The sequence below is a fragment of the Chelonoidis abingdonii genome, chromosome 3, assembly GCF_003597395.2.
Source record: "Chelonoidis abingdonii isolate Lonesome George chromosome 3, CheloAbing_2.0, whole genome shotgun sequence".
Taxonomy (NCBI): domain Eukaryota; kingdom Metazoa; phylum Chordata; order Testudines; family Testudinidae; genus Chelonoidis; species Chelonoidis abingdonii.
Window position 1 is genome coordinate 14,094,370 of NC_133771.1, and position 19,676 is coordinate 14,114,045.

At 42.7% G+C, this 19,676-nt stretch overlaps 1 protein-coding gene across 1 annotated transcript in view; it reads right to left on the reverse strand.

Annotated features, from left to right (window-relative positions):
- Window positions 1-6,610: 6,610 nt before the first annotated feature.
- Window positions 6,611-19,676, reverse strand: part of LOC116832875 (cytochrome P450 2K4-like) — a 34,536-nt gene continuing 21,470 nt past the window's right edge. Inside the window, 4 exon segments of the mRNA XM_032793968.2 lie at window positions 6,611-13,244; window positions 16,881-16,997; window positions 17,000-17,021; window positions 17,254-17,438. Of these exon segments, the coding sequence (XP_032649859.2) occupies window positions 13,042-13,244; window positions 16,881-16,997; window positions 17,000-17,021; window positions 17,254-17,438 (527 nt within the window). The 3' untranslated portion in view covers window positions 6,611-13,041.

Below are 19,676 nucleotides of genomic sequence, written 5' to 3' on the forward strand. Positions count from 1 at the left end.
TCAGCACTGGAATAAATTGCCTAGAGAGGTTGTGGAATCTCCATCATTGGAGATTTTTAAGAGCAGGTTGGACAAGCACCTGTCAGGGATGGTCTAGATAATGCTTAGTCCTGCCATGAGTGCAGGGGAGTGGACTAGATGAACTCTCAAAGTCCCTACCAGTCCTATGATTCTGTGAAACCTTTCTTACCTCACTCTGGGTCAAGAGATGAATCCTGCCATAGATTAAAAACTGGATAAGCAATAGGAATCAAAGTATTGGGAATTTATAGCCAATTCTAAATATGAAAAATGGGTAACAGTGAGATATCCCAGGCAGCAGTATAATAATCAGGTTGTGCTGCTGGCAGAGCAGGTGCCAGCTCTTTTCAAGACTTCAGGCATTAGCTAAGAACTGACAAACTCATAGCTGGAGATCAGATCATTTCACCTGTATGTTAGTTTTGTTCAAAATAGGTGTTAGTCATATAAGAATGTTTTTAGTGTTTAGACTCTACGAGATGCTTCTAAGTTGCTGCATGCCTGAATCTCACTCACAATGTCTATATTCCAGGCTATAAGAAAATGTGTAAGTTTTGCTTTGTAACTTTGAAAATGTTTGCTCTGAATTTGTGAACCCATGCAAGGGAATTTCTCCTCCCCCAGCCCATCCAGGAGAGCTATCAACATTTAAGTGGGCCATTAATTGCCCCATCCACCCATGGAGAAGTACATGCAGAAGGACTTGCCCCATCCCTTTGAATGCTGGAAGAGGGAAATAAAAGTACTGGACATAAAGATTTTTCTTCTCTTTTGCTGTTGGAAATCCCAAAGGGCCAGAGAAACCAAACTGAAGCTGGAGACCCCCAGGACTTACCTCCTGGGTCCACCCTGAAAGATACTTTGGATTGACAGATCACTGCAACTCTGTCACTCTTAGGGTTTGGCTACACTTGCAGCTGTACAGCGCTGGGAGTTAAACCTGTCTTCGTACAGCTGAGTAGGGAAAGTGCTGCAGTCTGTCCACATTGACAGCTACCAGCACACTGTCGTGGCCACATTTGCAGCATCTGCAGCGGCATTGGGAGCGGTGCATTATGGGCAGCTATCCCAGCGTTTAAGTGGCTGCAACGTGCTTTTCAAAAGGGGGAGGGGGTGGAGTGTGACAGGGTGCGTGGGGGAGACAGAGAGTGGATTTTTGTGGAGCCGAAACTGTCAGCAACTGCCTTCAAGTTCCGACCTCCTCCTCCACCCCCTCTCTCACTCACGAAAGCAAACAACAGCTGTTTGTTTTTTTCCTCTCAGACCAGAAAGCAGCCCGCTGCCGAACGACCCCTTTTCCCTGCTGCACAGCTTCTCTCATCAGCTCCCTCCCTCCTTCCCCCTCTCCTCAAGCAGAACCTAAGCTGTGGGCATTCCAAAGGACCCCCCACCCGTCTGCTCATTACTAGCAAACAGTTAGCTGTGTTTGTTTTTTGAATAAGCAGCTCCGGAGTCCGGAAATTCAACACAAAACAAAGAGCGACCTTCACTTAAAAGAAATTAGGGAAGCTTCTGGAGGTCAGTCACAGCGTAATTAAGATATTCCTTGTTTACATCTGTCAGCCTGCAGCGCTGCTACAGCAGCCGCTATTCCTCTTTAATCCTCCTCAAGGAGGTGGAGTACGAAGCAGCACTGTACCTCGAGATGCAGCGCTATATGTGCCTTGCCAAGTGGTGGAATGGGGAGTAGGTATGGCGCTGTTGGTTGGCGACAGGGCTGCTAACAGGAGCTTCGCAAAGGAAGTTCTCCAAAGGTGAAGGAGGAGCAAAATACAGCATCTGCTGGGTAAAGTGACTGTCTGTAGTGTGTGTGTGTTTTGTGTTTGGGGGTTACTTACTGTGTGCTGTGTGCTGTGTGCTGACTTGGTGTTTGTCAGTCTGTTTGGTTCGCAGCCGGTGGTTGGTTTTTGAGACCATGTGCTGTGGCTGGCAGTTGGAGCCGTGACTTCAAGAAGGTTTGAAAAGCCTCGAAGCCTTTGGTAATTGGCCTGAGCCTTAACCAAGTGGCGTGGGCCATTCACGTCAGGCCAGGGCTTTATAAAGCTCGCACAAGCGAACGCAAGGGACTGCTAACGGGGAGTTTTTGCGAGGAAGTTGGAGGGGAGTGTGGGGGGAGCGGGGCCTGCCAGTCTACCTGTCCCCCTGTAAGGCCCTAAAACCATACTTCAAACCATATTCCAAAACCCCTTTCTTTAAACCCACCCTTTCAATTAACTAAGAGACAAATGCAGGCAGAAGCCCAGCAGAGAGTGGGGGCCTATCCAGTTAATTGCGACGGAGTGTAACATGTAATGATTACCTGCCTTGTGGCCTTGGTGGCGTATGTTGCAAGTCGGTGCAAGGAGCTTCTCGCTTCTAAGAGACCGACGTAGGGACTTGGATGGCCAGGGTGGCGGAACCTGAGAAGCTAAGGAAAGGAAGAGAGGTATGTTGATGAGAGCTCCAAGGAACACTGTAAAGAATTGTCCCCCTCCGCTCAGACAGGCCCTGTGCTGTTGAGGAGGAAGAAAGCCAGGGGAGCAGAGCAGTTCAGTGGCAGCAGAGGAACATTCCCCATAGTTGGACCCTCCTTCAGATGTGCTGGGTTGCTCTCGCACTGAGGTTACCTCCTCCGGGGAGGGAACTCCAGTTCTAGGAAAAGGCAGGTATAAGTAATGGGATGATTCGATCATTAGATAACAAGATAGCTGGGTTTATGATGATCGGGAGAACCGTATGGTGACTGCCTGCCTGGTCAAAGGTTGCGGATCTCTCGAGCATCTAGACAAAGACTTATGCAGTGCTGGGAGAGCTGGTGGTCGTGATACATGTGGCCAAATGAATAGGAAGTAGGAGAGATTCCTGGAAGCCAATTAAGCTGCTAGGGAAGAGACTGAAAATCTAGGACCTTTCTATGTGACATTCTCAGAAATGCTCAGTTTTCCACACACTAGGCCAGGTAGGCAGGCAAGCTTCAGAGTCTCAATGCGTGGATGAGACGATGGTGTAGAGAGGAGGTTTACGTTCATTAGGAACTGGGGAAACTTTTTGGGATGGGAGACCTTTTACAGGAAGCTGGGCCTCACCTAACTCAACAGTGGACCAGGGCTGCTGGCACTAAACTAAAAAAGTTGTAGAGCAGTTTTTTAAACTACAGATGGGGAAAGCCGACTGCTGGCAAGGAGCATGTGGATCGGACACAGACTTCTCTTGGGGAGAGTCTGATGGATGAGAATTTCCAGGTTTAATATTCAGAACATGAGGACGGAAGAGGATATGTAGGAGGGCCTGGATTCAATGATAAACAGTCACATAAAAAAGAATCGGGCACACCTCAAAAGGGCAGACAAATAAACAGGGACAAATGTTTTTAAGTGCTTGTACACAAAATGCCTAAAGTCTAAACAATAAGATGGGTGAACTAGTCCTTGATAAAGGAGGGATATTAGATAATAATAGGCACACAGAAACCCTGGCTTGACTGAAGAGCAATCATGGGCCACATCATTCCAGGGTACAAAATATTCAGAAGGAACAGGAACAGTGTCGTAGCAGTGGAGCAGTGGCACTATATGTGAAAAGAAAATGTAAATTCAATGAAGTATAATCTTAAGGAAATCCGACATGTCCATAGAATCACTATAGGATAGAAATTTCATGTTCTAAATATACATAGGGATCTATTACGACCACCTGCCAGGACGTAATAGTGATGAGAAAATGTAAGGGGAAATTAAGGCTTCAAATTAAGAGAGGCTATCAAAATTAAGAACCCAATAATAGTGGGGGATTTCAATTATCCCCATATTGACTGGGAACATTTCACTTCAGGACGAAATGCAGAGATAAAATTTCTCGATACTTTAAATGACTGCTTCATGGAGCAGCTGGTACGGGAACCCACAAGGGGAGAGGCAACTCTAGATTTAATCCTGAGTGGAGCGCAGGAGCTGGTCCAAGAGGTAACTATAGCAGGACTGCTTGGAAATAGTGACCATAATACAATAGCATTCAACATCCCTGTGGGGGGAAGAACACCTCAACAGCCCAACACTGTGGCATTTAATTTCAAAAAGAGGGAACTATACAAAAATGAGGGGGTTAGTTAAACAAAAGTTAAAAGAAGAGATAATTGGAGCGGGAAACAGACCAAAGTTATACAAGGGAGAAGCAGCAAAAACGCTAATCTATTTAAACCAAACAACCTAACCCAAAACAAAGAACTATCACACATTCTATAGCAAAACTAATAACAACAAACTATACGAGACAAACAAACAGCCGAAACTATAACAAGGCCAGGTGTAAACTTACAAGCTCTACAAATCTATAGGAGCAACAAAAAACAAGGCATGATGAACGTTCACGCAGCTCTATAATCTAACAAACTATAACTTACTCTAAACTACAAAAAACAAAACCTATGTGCACCTTATTATGGGGAGTTATCAGAGGCAGAGTGGTATCTGCCCAGGGATGGTGGCTCAAGCAGATGACAAGCGCAAGCAGAGAGCCCCAAGGCAAAGCCCCACAGGAGCAGAGCTTAGCAAGCGGTCCAAACTTATTTTAGCAGCAATGCGCGGAGTTTAGGAGAGGTTTAAAGACAACACGACCAGGTTAGCTTGAGTGCCGTGCTGGGGAGACAGAGCCAGCAGCTAAAATAATAAAATTAAAGTATAGAGAGTTCAACCAAGGGATTCTTACCAGTCCCCTAAGGCAGCAGCAAAGGAAAGCACCAAGAACCAAGAAGGCTAGGTACGTCTCATAATCAGGAGATCTCCAGGAGCAATTCATCTTCATGGGGGGTTTCAAAAAAGGGGTATGCTCAAAAATAAATGAGAGTGGAGAAAGGACCCCAGCACCACCTGGCGATCAGACAGGCAGCAATGCAGGAACCTTTCTGATCTAGTTTTAAAAATGTCTGTTTTTAAAGGCAAACTCAGGCAGTTTACCCGCCAGTATTTTTGATGGCTCCTCTTGATACAGGAAGAGAAGAGGAGCAGGGAAAAACTTGTAGTGTGAGCACAGAGACAATGTCTGGGCAGTCCTGTGCATAGGTGGACTTAAAAGCACATGAGGCCATGACTCATGCCAAGATCTTAAAACACAATAGGTCTTGCAGCTCTGGACATTACCTACCCTAAATTGATCAGGTTTAACAAGGAACAGGATAACCTTGAACAGGGCATGTGTCCCCTTAGCACAAGTGGCCATCCCTTGAAAGGAAATGGCTCTTGGTGACAACTTTAAGGGGCCTCCCTTGAGAAGGCAGTGGCCCTGGTAAACAACTTAACAGCCAGGGAGGGGAGGCACAGGAGAACAAAAAACAAAATGGAGTATGGGACAGCTGTAAGAAACAAAATGGAATAGGGGGATAGCTGTAACAGACCACAAAGCAGATTGTGAAGAATTTCAAAAAGTCTCACAAAACTAAGTGATTGGGCAACAAAATGGCAAATGAAATTTAATGTGGATAAATGTAAAGTGATCAGCACTGGAAAAAATTACCCAACATACATAACAATATGATGGGGGCTAATTAGCTACAACGAGTCAGGAAAAAGATCTTGGAGTCATCGTGGATAGTTCTCTGAAGATGTCCACGCAGTGTGCAGGGCGGTCAAAAAGCAACAAGATGTTAGGAATCATTAAAAGGGAATAGAGAATAAAGACTGAGAATATATTATGCCCTTATAAATCCATGGTACACTCACATCTCGAATTCTGTGTTACACCTCAAAAAAAGATATTCTCCTCACTCAAAAAGGATATTCTAGCACTAGAAAAGGTTCAGAAAAGGGCACTAAAATGGATTAGGGTTTGGAGAGGCTCCCATGAGAGAAAGATTAAAGAGGCTAGGCCTCTTCAGTTGAAAGAGGAAACTAAGGGGGGATATGAGAGAGTATATAAAATCATGAGTGATGTTGAGAAAGTGGATAAGGAAAAGTTATTTACTTATTCCCATTATATAAGAACTAGGGGCCACCAAATGAAATTAATAGGTAGCAGGTTTAACAAATAAAGGAAGTTCTTCTTACACAGCGCACAGTTAACTTGTGGAACTCCTTACCTGAAGGAGGTTGTGAAGGCTGGGACTATAACAATGTTTAAAAGGAACTGGATAGATTCATGGTGGCTAAGTCCATAAATGGCTATTAGCCAGGATGGGTAAGGAACTTGTCCCTAGACTCTGTTCATCAGAGGCAGGAGAGAGATCACTGATCATTGCCTGTCAGCTTCACTCCCTCTGGGGCACTTGGCATTTGGCCACTGTTGGTAGACAGATACTGGGCTAGGTGGCCTTTGGTCTGACCAGGTACGGCCATCTTATGTTCTTATGTTTATTGCGCTGTAAACTCTCAAGGTGTAGCCCAGACCTTAGAAGTAGATGGTAACTCATTTGCTTGTATTGTTGCTTGCTTCAACCTGTAATAGTGCTCTTATTTTCTTTTTCCTAGTTAATAAACCATTAGGTCATTTATTACAGGATTGGCTACAGGCATTGTCTTTGCTGTAAGATCAGTGCCAATTGATCTGGGGCAATAACTGGTCTCTGGACTTTTGCTGGCATCCTTTCGTCTGCGAGAGATGGTGGAATGCTGCCTGATGTGGATGGTTTCCAATGTCTCATGTGTCTGAATAGTCCAGTCCGAGATTTGCATGATCTTTGGCAGTTATTGCAAATGTCTGTATCTTGGTTGGGAGCTGTTTGCTTCCTACCAGCTCTTTTCTTTTCTTGGGATTGGAAGCAACCTAAATATGGTCTGAGTTTTGGTGTAACTAACCACTTTATCACAAAACAGACTGGAGAGTCTAAAGGGACTGTCTGTAACTCCATGGTAAGACTGGTATGGAGATCCAGGAGTTCACAGTTGGCCCTGGCTTGGCGAAATTGAATTTATAGAACACACCATCCATTTGGGATGTCTGCCCTATTTCCTGACAATCTGCCCTGAGGTAGCCACTCACAGTTATGAGAACTCCAGACAGCCTGGCAATTGGCATAGTCTTGGCAGGATTCACTTGCCACAGGTCAACTGAGTTGACCTGTTAAAAGTTTAAATTTGATGGAGAGTTTTAAGGGTTAAAGATAAGTCACAATGAGTGAATCGCAGTCATATGAGGGCCTTGACCCAAAAGACCTTGAAAAAAATAAAAATAGGGAAATATCCCATAAAAAGAAAGCCGCGGTGAGGAACTGAGAGCTTTGCACAGAGACTTTGACCAAGCAGCAGGGTTTGAGCAACCCTTACCTCAGCTGCCACAGAGATTGCTGCAATGGAACTGGTTCTGCTAAAGCTCCAGGAAGCCCAGAAAGAACATGAGCACCAGAAACTGATGATGGAACTCCAGATCAAGAAGAAAGAAACCGAGAAGGCTGAGAAGAGAGCCTACCAAAGCCACAAAGCCACCACTGAAATGGAGGAGGAAGCTCACGAAAGACACATTGAACATCTAGAAGCTGAAAAAGAGGGAAGCTCACACGTTGCAGCTCAGTGTCCTGGAGCAGCACAAGGAGCAGTCTCAGACTGTGAGTACTTCCCCTTTCACTAGAAAGGAGTGGGAGAAAGCCTGCCCAATTTATCAAGAGACTGACTGCACTGAGGAGTAACTGTCCATCTTTGAGAGACTGTGTGGGATCCACAAGATCCCAGAGAATAAAGAGGTGCCTATCTTCTTAACCAAGTTGACTGGGAAAGCCAGACAGTGTGATGTAGTTTGTTGTTGTTGTTGTTTCAATATATCATTTATTAATGATCCCGAGAAAGAAGTGAATAGTAAGGTGACAACATTTTTATTGGCACCAAATTATTTAAATTAATCCAGCCAACGCAGTATTTGATGAGCCAGTCCAGAAGGACCTACCAAAACTAAATAACCAGTATACATTGGAAGGAAAAAGTGAAGCCTGTTCAAGTACATTGACTGGCACTGAGCTAAGGGCTCTCTCAATAAAGAGATCTGTACCGTTGAGGAAAGTCAGTAAGGACATTTGTTCAAGCCACAGCAGAATCAGAGGCAGAATATTAGAATGTCCTCCTCCTCTGGGGACACACCACATCTCAACAAACAGAGAGGGGAAAGTGCCAAGAATATCAACAAAAATTAAAATCAGAAGCATCCACAAAATTCCCTATGAAAAGAGGTGCATAAAATAATAGCAAAGAGAAGATTAGCTCCTGTACACCATGTGTCATAGTTCAGTGACAAGAGGGTGCCTGATGAACCAGAAAAGAAACTAATTTAAAAATAAGAGGAATTGTGTAAGATTAACCTAAGGAACTCATTCCTTCAAGCTACAGTTCTGACAAATAGTGGTACCAGAAAGATTTTGAAAAGGTTAAAGCATGAAATTAAAACAATCATTTGTTACCTTGTTTTAGGGCTTGCCTCTGAGGGTTGGAGAGAAAATGACCTCTATAATGTAGAATTACATAAAGTAAATATCCCATTGGAGGTTTTATATGTTCTTCTGGAAGTATCCAACATTGGACAAAGTAGAACAGGAGACTGGTTTAGGCAGACCAATATGACAAATCCTATGTGTACTGTTTTACATATAAGCTTTTATCTCTGAATGAAAAGCCTGTTTGTTGTAACACATTTTATACTATTTTCAGAAACACAGATATGTTCACTTTTGCAGATGTCCCACATTTTATTCCTTTGTTGAAATAGTCTGATGAACATGTAAAGATCTTATCAATATTCTGTGCATACTTTAGAAACACAAAGTTGCCATTACAGAAAAAAGGCCTGAGAGTAAATCCAAAGCTTTACTGATAAAGATCCCAAAGGTAGGCCAGTTCTGCAAATCATACGTGCAATGGATTAAATTAATCTCTGTGCAGAGAGACAGCTGCCATTTAAGATTCATTTACACCCTATTTTGAGGACTTAAGTAGGACTTAGGCTTTGTCTACACTGGACTTTTGTAGGTAAAACTTTTGTCATTCAGGGGTGTGAAAAAAACACACCCCAAATGACAAAAGTTTTACCGATGAAATGCGCCGGTATGAACAGTGCATTGTCGTCAGGAGAGCTCTCCCACCAACAAAGCTACTGCCACTCGTTGGGAGTCGAATTTTTTTGGCGGTAGGAGAGCTGTCTCCCGCCAACGAAGAGTGGCTACACTGCGTACCTTTTAGCGGCACAGCTGTCTCTAAAAGGTGTGTAGCGTGGACATAGCCTTAAATTCAGCATCAGTCCAGGGGTGAATTTCAGACATTGTGAGTACTGATTTCAACTGAACTACTTGCAAGTGCAATTCCTACTCGTGAGTAAGTCTTGCAGAATCAAGCCTACAGTAACTGCAAGAAAGCATAGCTCAGTGAATTTAAAGGAACTAAAATTAATAAACAAAATATTTTAATCTCCATCTCTGGTTTTGTTGACATGGATTCAGACCTATGGTATTCTAAGAGCTTGGACGAAGTACCTGTGTGTATGTAAGGCATTGGTAAGACCACTGACTGGATGATGGGTCCAATTCTGCTGTCCGCACTTATAAAAGATGTTGAAAAATTGGAGAGGGTTAAGAAAAAAGCTTCAGGAATGACTGAAAGTCTGGACAACATCTCTTATACTGAAAATCAAAATCAATCCATACAGTTTATTGAAGAGAAGGTTAAGGAGTAATTCGATCACAGTCTGAACATACCAGCACAGGGAGAAGTTATCTGATCTTAAAGAGCTCATTGTGTAGCAGACAAAGGCATAACATGATCTGGCTGGGAACTGAAGTCAGTGAGGTTCAAGCTAGAAATAAGGCACACACATTTCACAATGAGGGTAAGTAATTACATGTAAGTTCTTCATCGCTTGGAATCTTTCAGTCAAGACTGGATATCGTTCTGAAAGAAATACTGTAGGTCAACCACAAGTTGTTTGGCTTCAGCAGTTCTCAAACTCTGGGTCGGGACCACAAATTGGGTCATGACACCATTTTAATGGGGTTGCCAGGGCTGGCATTTGACTTGCTAGGGCCCAGGGCCAAAGCCTGAGCCCCATTGTCCAGGGCCAAAGCCAGGGGCTTCAGCCTTGGGCAGAGAGGATCAGGTTACAGGACTCCTGCCCAGGGCTGAAGCCCTCGGGCTTTGGCTTTGGTCCCTGGCCTGGGGCTGTGGGGATCAGGTGGGCTCAGGGTTCAGTCCCCCCCTCCTGAGGTCAATTTTTGTTGTCAGAAGGGGTCATGGTGTGAGAAGTTTGAGAACCCCTCGGCTAAATGAAGGAATCACAAGGTGAAATCTGTTGCCTTTGTTATCTAGGGGGTCAGGTTAGATTATCATAATTATCTCTCCTTGCCTTAAAAATTGATAAATATCAGAATAATCCAACTTTGCTTCCCTAAAAGAGGTTTGTCTATTTTAAATTACCCATGTCCGGGAGATCGTTGACTAGTGTGAATAACATGTGTGCCATGTCCTTCACTAAAAGCTGAATGGTAAGAGTCCAGGTTAGCAGCAGCGTTCCGGTGTGTAGTTGGAGTTGCTAGTGTCAACTCATTTGTTGCTTTTGTTTGTTAGATCCACCAGGCTGAAAAAGCTGTAGATAAACATTAACAAGGAGGTACATCTATAACAGGTACTAACCGGTTCAGTCCATGCTTAGGGGCAGTTTTCATCTTTGTTTAGTTCTGCAGGTATTATGGGACTGATTCACTACAGCTGTACTCAGTTTCACATTCACACAAATCAATTATTTCAGAGGAGTTACACCATCATAAAATTGGACTGAAACACCCAGTGAAGTATTTTCTTTTGTTGACGCTAACAATGACTGACCTGTTTTGATACCGAGATTATGAACGCATTGGTCACAGCTCCATAATTAATACTGAATAGAGTTTTGTAGTTAAACAAGTCATTCAGCCACTTTGTTATGTATGAAGGTTGCCTATGTGCAAGTGTTCATGAACTAATTTCATTTGGTACGTGCAAACAGAAGATAGTCCCAATTAGTAATATATACAGTTGCGGCTTTAAAAAAGCTAATTTCCTAAAGCTAAAGACAATCATGAAACTGAGTGGGAGAAAAAAAGTAAACACAAGAAAGTATAATAATTGGGAAGTGCTTAAGAATGCTTTATTACCGTGGCTCTCAACATTCCCAAAGTATTGTACCCCTGGCAGGAGTCTGATTTGCGTTGCGTACCCCCAAGTTCAATCTCACTTAAAATCTACTTGCTTAAAAGATCAGACATAAAACTACAAAAGTGTCACAGCCCACTGTTACTGACAAATTGCTGGCTTTCTCATTTTTTACCATATATTAATAAAATTAATTGATTGGAATATAAAAATTGTAATTGCATTTCAGTGTATAGTATATAGAGCAATATAAGCAAGTTGTTGTATGCAATTTTACTTTGCACTGACTTCCCTGGTGCTTTTTATGTAGCCTGTTGTAAAATGAGGCAAATATGTAGATGAGTTGATGTTCCCCCTGGAAGACCCCTGCATACCCCATGGACCCTTGGTTGAGAACCACTGCTTTATTAGCTGCCCAAAAACAAAATTTCACAATCATAGAAAAGGCTTTTTGTTTTGTTTTGTTTTGTTTTGTTTTTAAGGGGGGGAATTATATATCTGGCTAAGAGGGGAGATGAAAGCAACCATAACATATATATATATATAATATATATATATAAAATAGAAAAGTGGGGGATCTGATAGAAATGAGTACAAAGTAGTGGCTAAAAAATGCATACAATTGATGGGAGAAGCTAAAGGTATCAAAGAAAATTCTGTGGCCAGTATAGGTATAGAGAAGAATGGGAGGCTTAGCTGAGAGTGGGGGTGCACACAGAACCTTTGCCCTGGGGAGAGAATGGAGGACCCTGGAAAGGTGGGAGGACAGCATGGGGGGCACACAACCTCTGTTGTAGGGAGATTGGAAGAAGCTAGAATGGGTGAAGGGGGGCACACGGAGCCCCGGCCAGGGAAGGGAATGGAGGGAATTAGGAGATGGGGTGCACATAGAGCCATTGTGGCAGGAGGAGAGAATGGGGAATCCTGATATGGGAGGAGTGGGAACTGAGATTCACAAAACTTCTAGCATGGGGGAGGTTGGCGGGAGTTGCAGGGGGTCCCTGACAAAGAAGAGGATGGGAGGGTGCACAGAAGGAGCTTGTGTGGGGACTGGAGAGATGCCAGGAGCTGCTCATGTGTGCAATGTGCTTTTCCTACACAAGGTACAAAACGTGTGATCCCCTAGCGTAGACATAGTCTCAGAGATCAGGGCAGTCCTGGGAGTGCAGAAGTTCCTTTTTTGTTACCGAATGTCATCACTACATCTCCCTCCAGAGCAGACTCCTCACTTCTCCTGTGTCCCTCCCACCGAGTTGGAAATCACCAACGTAGGGAGTAATAACAACTGAAGATGCAGGGTCAGCATCTGTGGAGATAGCAACATCCAGGGGATTTTGGTGCAGAGGACATTTGACCATATGTTCTGCATCAGTCTATGCTGTTTCAGCTCTCTCTCCAGTGGATGTTGCCTCTTCATTGCGAATGGCCAAGTTCTGGGCTAGGCACGGAGGCTCCTCTGAGGCTGTACAATGTAACAGACAATACAAGACTCTAGTCCCAGTTACACCTGTGCAAACTTGCTAACGTCATTGGAGTCAATGGGGTTGCCCATTGGAGTAACTGAGGCTAGGATAGGGTCCTAACAAATCACGAGCCAAACCACAGGCAAAGGCCAGTGCACGGCAGGGTACCAGGGAGAGTCTGCAGAGGGAGGGCTGATGATATACATGAGAAAGGGTTAGTCTACACCACAACAGCTTTGATGATACAGCTATACCAGTGTAACTATACCAGCAAAGTCCTGTAGTGGAGACACAGCATATGCTGGCAAAATGAATTATTTTGCCAGGACCTTAAACTACCTCCCTGAACAACATCAAGTAGATGATAACAAAGACTCTTTTCTTGGTATAAGCTGCATCTACATGGCGGGTGGGGGGAGGGTGTTGCTGGCATAGCTAGGTCAGGCATGTGATTTTCTGACCATCATACCTATATCTGCCAAACTGGCCTAAGACAAGGAGCTCATAGAACGTGGCTCAGCACAGATCTTATGGGGCATTGGGGGCGTGGTAATCCCAACCGCCGGGGTGAGGTCCAAGTCTGAGCTGGTAACTCCAGGAGGAGGATGGAAAGTGAACCTCTGCAGGAGGCTTGTAAAGAAGAGGAAGAGCTCCATTCTGGCAAGAGTCTCGCCTGCACAAATCCTCCGACCTGTCATGAAATGCACAACAAAAAACAGTTGCTTGTTTAACTCGAAGAAGAAGTAAAAACCACAGCACAACTTCTTAGTAATACAGGGTAAATCCAGAGCTTGAACATGGATTTACTTCAAGAATAAACAGGTGTGATTTAAAACAGTTCTTCTTATAAATACACCTACTAGTAAAAAAAAATGGAAATTGATTATATTCTAAACCTTTCAATCGGAACAAATTTATTCTTCAAAAATATTACTGGTGCAGCCACTAATTTATATATATATATAATTGTCCAGGCCTCTATTCCAGGATAAATTAAAAAACCTCAACCAAGTAAATAACCCTCCTACCCCATTTTTTAAAAAAAAATGTTCAGGGATTTTTTTGGCTTTTATTTTTAATTTAACATTTTCAGGATTTTTCCCTCCTTCATTTTCAGTATTGAGGTTGGATTGACTTTCGTTCTCCATTGCCAACTTTTCAGAACTGAATTTTTTAAAACAAAGAATTTTGACTTTTTGTGAAAATTTTCATTTAAGAAAACTGCAACTTTTGAAAATAAAAAAAAAAGAATCAGTGCAAAATGTTGTGAAAAACAGACTGCTTCAAAACTCCACAGCATGAAGTTACTTTCAAAATATTTATGACTATTTGCATAGCCTACAGAGCTAGCCTGCTTGCTTGCCTATATATCTTTTCTTATAGGTTTCTTATTTTCTTAGTGTTTTGATTACTTTATTATAATTATTAAGCTGTATGTATATGTCATCTATCTGTACAAACATAACAGCCTATGGAGTAAGTGTACCCCAACACTTCAGTGGGTGAGAAACTAAGTTTGGACATAGAAGGAAGGCTCAAGCACCCAGGCCCTATGCAAGCGTGAACCACCATGCCAAGGGAGCTTCTGGGCTTGTTTTCTAAGTGTTCAAAGATCCAAGCTTCTTAGTTCTTTGTTTTATTAGTCTGTGAGGTCTTAATTTTAAGTTTTAAGTCAGTTAGTTCAGTAAAACTTTGTTAGCTTCAATAGCACTTAGCTCTAACTTCTTCTAACCTCTGCACCTCCCACTCAAAGAATTAAGAAACCTGGACCTGAACTCTTTTGGCATGCCAGAGGCGAGGCTGGTCAATATATTAATCAAAATTTGTGTAATATATAATACTATATGTATCTTTAGAATAATAGTATTGCATTGGGAACTCTGATTATTTTACCATTTGATTACTAGTTTATTATAATTCCATTTATCTCAATAAAAGTCTTTAAGACTATATTGATCTCAGTGTGAGCATCCTGTCACACCCCTGAGGGTTCTTTCCAAACTCTGTGTAGTCTGATTCTGGCACAAGAGCCTTATTATCTTCTGATTAAATTAATTGGTGAGCCTAGAGCCCATACTATCCAAATTAATAATATTAACCTCCTAAATCAGGCAACATCTGCAAAAAATATTTTATCAGCTCTAGTCAAAATCGACATCTTAAACTGCCCCCTGCAGACCAACAGCGTACATCACAGCACCCTGGGGCCCTGTGATCGGGATGAGAAACTCCACTTAAGCAAACTGCCGCAATTTGCACTTTTTTCAGCTTCTGAGTTGATTTACGGTGTAACCTCAAAGGGGTTTGTCTACACTGCAATTAAATACTCATGGCTGGCCCAGCCAGTTGACTCAGGCTCACGGGGCTTGGGTTAAAGCTGTTTAATTGCAGTGTAGCCTTAACCTCAGGCCATGGGACCTTCCCAGCTTGCAGATTCTAGAGCCTGGGGTCCAGCCTGAGCCCAAACATCTACACCACAATTAAACAGCACATTAGCCATGCCTAAGTCAGCTGGCATGGGCCAGCCATGGGTTTTTAACTGCAGTGTAGACATACCCAGCTAGGCTTCAGTTCAGGACAGTGCTTAACTTTAAGCAAGTGCTTAAGTCTCATTGACTTCAACTGGTGATCACCTTAATCGGAGCCATAGAATGTATCCCAGTAGCCTAACAGTGAAGTGACAAAGTCATGGAGGATTAGCAAGATCCTCATTAGAAAGGAATGATTGCAACCTCCCAGCCAGATATAGGCGGATAATAACCCATCCGGGTCACAGCTGCTTTATGGAATCACAGAAATGTAGGACTCGAGATGTCATTGTGAAATTCTATACTTCAAAGCAGCATCCTGGAACCCACATATTCACCACTGTCTTATAATTAGGATAGGTTTTGTACACAGTATGCCTTGTGAGGTATCATTTTAAAAGTCTTGATCTGTTGAACATTAACTTCCTATTGGACTGGATGTGCTGTCACTCTATGTGACATTATGAAGTTTTTCTTGGTGTGGGTTACTGAAATATGTTGTGAGGCTGGGTACACTCACAACCAGCCTTTCAGGTAGAATAATGGAGTAGCCAGACAGAGGTTAATGGATCATCAACACCCATCAAGGAAAGAATCCACTGTCCCAGAAACTGTACACAATGGAGACTTCTGAGAGAGCACGTATGCAATGGAGACTGTTGACCAATGGGGACTGACTGATCCCCAAGTCACAGCATAGGTCTTTCCAATAAGCTGGAAGAAACTATAAAAGAGGGGAAGTGACATCACCACTTGGCCGCACTCCCTCCACAACTCAACACCTGGAAACACATCTGGAAGACAAAGACCGAACTGGGGTAGGGTGGTTCCAGGCTGGAAGGCAGTCCCAGCCTGTGTATTGATGATCTGTGATCTGCTTATACCATCTGTCAGGTTGAGACTGTGCTTGATTCAAATCCTGTTTAGTTTGTAGAACTCAGACTATTTTTGTTTCTTAAGTAACCAGCTTTGATTTCTATGCCTGCTATTTATAATCACTTAAAATCTATCTTTCTGTACTTAATAAATCTGTTTTATATTTTATCTAGAGCAATGCGTTTTGGTTGAAGTGCTTGAGAAATCTCAGTTCAGTCTACAAAGGCTAGTGTGTGTCATTTCCCCATCGAGGGAGGGGCAGACTGAATAATGAACTTACAGTGGTCAGGCTTCTGAACGGGGCAAGATGGTACAGTTCTGGGGAGCTGCGGGGAATTGGCTGGAACCTCTCTATTGTTGGTTCAAGAGCGGCTGGGTAAAGCATTCATGTAACTCAGTTGGGTGTGTCCCTGCCTGTGGCTGTCCATGTAAGTGCAGTGCCTGCCAGAGGTTTGTGGCTTGACAACAGCATCACAGAGTGAAAGGGATCCCCCAAGTTGGTGGGACAGAGGGCTCAGCGACTCAACAGTCCAGCTTCCTCCCCAGGGACCCCATCACAGTAATCTAGTCTATCCCCCACAACAATCAGGCAGGACCATCCCTCACAGGTGTTTGGCCTGTTCTTAAAAACCTCAACTGACAAAGATTCCACAGCTTTACTAGGGAACATTTGAAGACACTTATCAGGTTCCCCTTGATATATGATCATTTAAAACCAGCTGGGAATCTAACTGCACCCTCAAGTTGCAAATTAGAGTACCCAACCGTGCACATGTGCTTTCAGCAGTAGCACAGTCTAAAATGGGAGATAATCCCACATAAGGGGCAAATAGTGGATGAGATTTAAAGACCCACAACTTTATGTTGTAGTCTGGTGAATCTTGGATATCATCCCCACAGCAGTAAATGAAAATAGAAAGTACCTGCTGAAAAAGGCATGAAAGCCTCTTTCTTTACAAACTTTCCTTTGGAGTCAAGAAAATGCTCAGGATTAAATGTATCTGGTTTCTTCCACTGAGATTCATCCCGCAGTACGGAGCCAGTAAGGGGATGATGTAAGTTCCCTGTAAATCAAGTCAGTGGAGTTATTCCATAGGTCAATATAGTCTCTTGACTATAGCTTGATATAAGCATTTAAGCTACAGTAAGTGAATGATGCTATGGCAAATACTGCCACGGGACGTCCAATGCAATTCAACATGGATTAGTGAACAAGGACTTAAAGGGTCAATCAGCTGAACCAGGACTTTAATGATGTTGCAGAACACAAGAAAAGCAATACCACAAACTGTTCACCTTTGGAATAAAGTAGCCTTTAAGAGTAACATCTTCAGTGGTTTCATGAGGCAAGTTCATGGGCAGGATATTAGCAAACCTCTGAATTTCATGGACAACTGCATCCGTATACGGCATTTTAGTTCGATGTTCGATTCGTGGCTGGGCTGATCCTATAACTCTTGTGATCTCTTCTTGGACTTTGCCTGAGAAAATATCATAGAGATCAGGAATCATTAACTCTAAGAAATGCTGTGCATTGTGGCTTTGAGAGGTGCACAAGCGCATGTTAAAGTGATATTGTAAGCTCTCCAAAATCTGTCTCTGTTTCCAGAAATAATGGGGTGCTGACAATATTAGAGCTTATAAACATTTATTTGTCAATATCAAAACTAAATAGAGAACTTCTGAAAACACAAATAACCTATCCTATTACTTGGCTTTCCAAAGAATAATAAACAGTCATTTAAATTAAAGCTGATTGCAGAAACTTTGATGGCACATATTCTGTTGGAACATACCCTTTTGTTAAAACTGAAATGCTTCATGACATCATGTCAAGTCAGCTGAAATTTTGTTCTGGAAGAAAACTGGGGAAAAGTAAGTTCTGGCAATGTCAAAAATGTCACATTTTTAACATTTTTGCAGTGAAATATTTTGATATTTTTTGTTCTGAAACTACTTTTTGTTTCAAAATTTTATTTTTTTTGTATTACAAGACATACCTCTCTACCTCTATATAATCCTGTCCTTGGGAGCCAAAAAATCTTACCACATTATAGGTCAAACAGCGTTATATCAAACTTGCTTTGATCCACCGGAGTGCGCAGCCCCGCCTCCATGGAGCACTGCTTTACCGTGTTATCTCCGAATTCGTGTTATTTCTGGTCACATTATATCGGGGTAGAGGTGTATTTTATATGATAATATAATACAAAATTAAAATGTCAACTTTTCACATGAAGCATTTTGATTTTGTTGAAACAATATTTCAATTGCCCTAAAAACTTTTTTTTTGAATTTTCCCCTATGTTGGAATTTCAAAAGCCTTCATGAAATGGAACTTCCATCTTTGCACAGTTCTATTTTTAACCATCAGAGCACTTACAAACATTAACTAGTTAACTTCCCAGCAATCCTGAGATGCATGATTACTATTATCCTATTGTTTATAGAAGCTGGCAAGGCCACAGTCAGGTTCAGCATTCAGGAGTTCCTAGCACCCAGGCCTGCATCAGACCACTAGATCATGCCCTTATCTACTTAATCAAACAAACAGGAACAGGCTGTGGGCCACTGTGACCTGTGATTAAGAAAGGATTTTATTTCAAACAGTTTTCAATGCCTTTCCAACTGAGGCTTTCCTGTTGACTCTGTCAATTTCTTGCATAAAGGATTTTTCTCATGGTGCCCTGAAGAACTGGAAAGGAATGATCCTGTGAATGTCAGAAACAGAGTTTGAGATGTGCAGGCAATGGTTTTGTGTGTGGTTATTATAAGAGCCAAAGAGAAAGGAGTTAGGAGAAGCAACTGAAAAAGCATAAAAGTAAAACCAGCCACACACACAAAAAAAACCCCAAATCGTTGCTTCATTATAGAACCAAACTCTGGGTCCTCCAGAACATAGGTTACCAGAGTTTGACCTCACCTCATTGTAATCAGGAGTAACTCCACTGAGACCAGTGGAGCTGTACTGAAGTAAATGAGAGCTGGTGGTGTGTGTTATATAAATGCAAGTCATGCCCAACTGACTGTGTGTTACCCAGCTGGCAGGCTGAATCTGGCTTGTCCAGCCCCCATGGATGATTCTGTTTTGTAGAACAAACCTCTGCACAGTGTGACTTCGCATGTGCCTCCTATGAGGTCATACCGTATGGAGTACACCATTTTGTACAGAAAAGAGCTGTCTGTAAGCTCAAAAGCTTGTCTCTCTCATCTACTGAAGTTGGTCCAATGGAAGATATTATCTCACCCACCTTGTCTCTCTAAGGCATACAAGCAAGCTGCTGCATGGCTTACTAAAACTGCCTCAACACACCACAGGTGAGATCAGTTCCTTTTTATCTAGTATTATTTCACCTGTCTATTGAGACTGGAAGTTTTCTGGGGGCATGGACTCTGTCTTCTGTTTTGTTCAGTGGTGAACATACCACTGGGATTTAACAAGTAATTAGAGCTGGATGGAATATGACAAACCACCATAGAAATGTTCAAAAAAGTTTTGTCTATTTTCTGGGGGATGGGGAAGGCAAAGTTTGACAAAACATAGAAACAGAGGAGAGAGAAGAGATAAGATAGGACACGTGGGGGAAATACAGCTTTTGTTGATGTCCTCAGAATGCAGGGCAGCGGGTCAGTCACGCACAGAGAGATGCTTTAGGCTGGTAGGTTGGGCCATGACAACGGTTGCTTTGAACCCCAGCTTGCTTCCCCGACCAGGAACA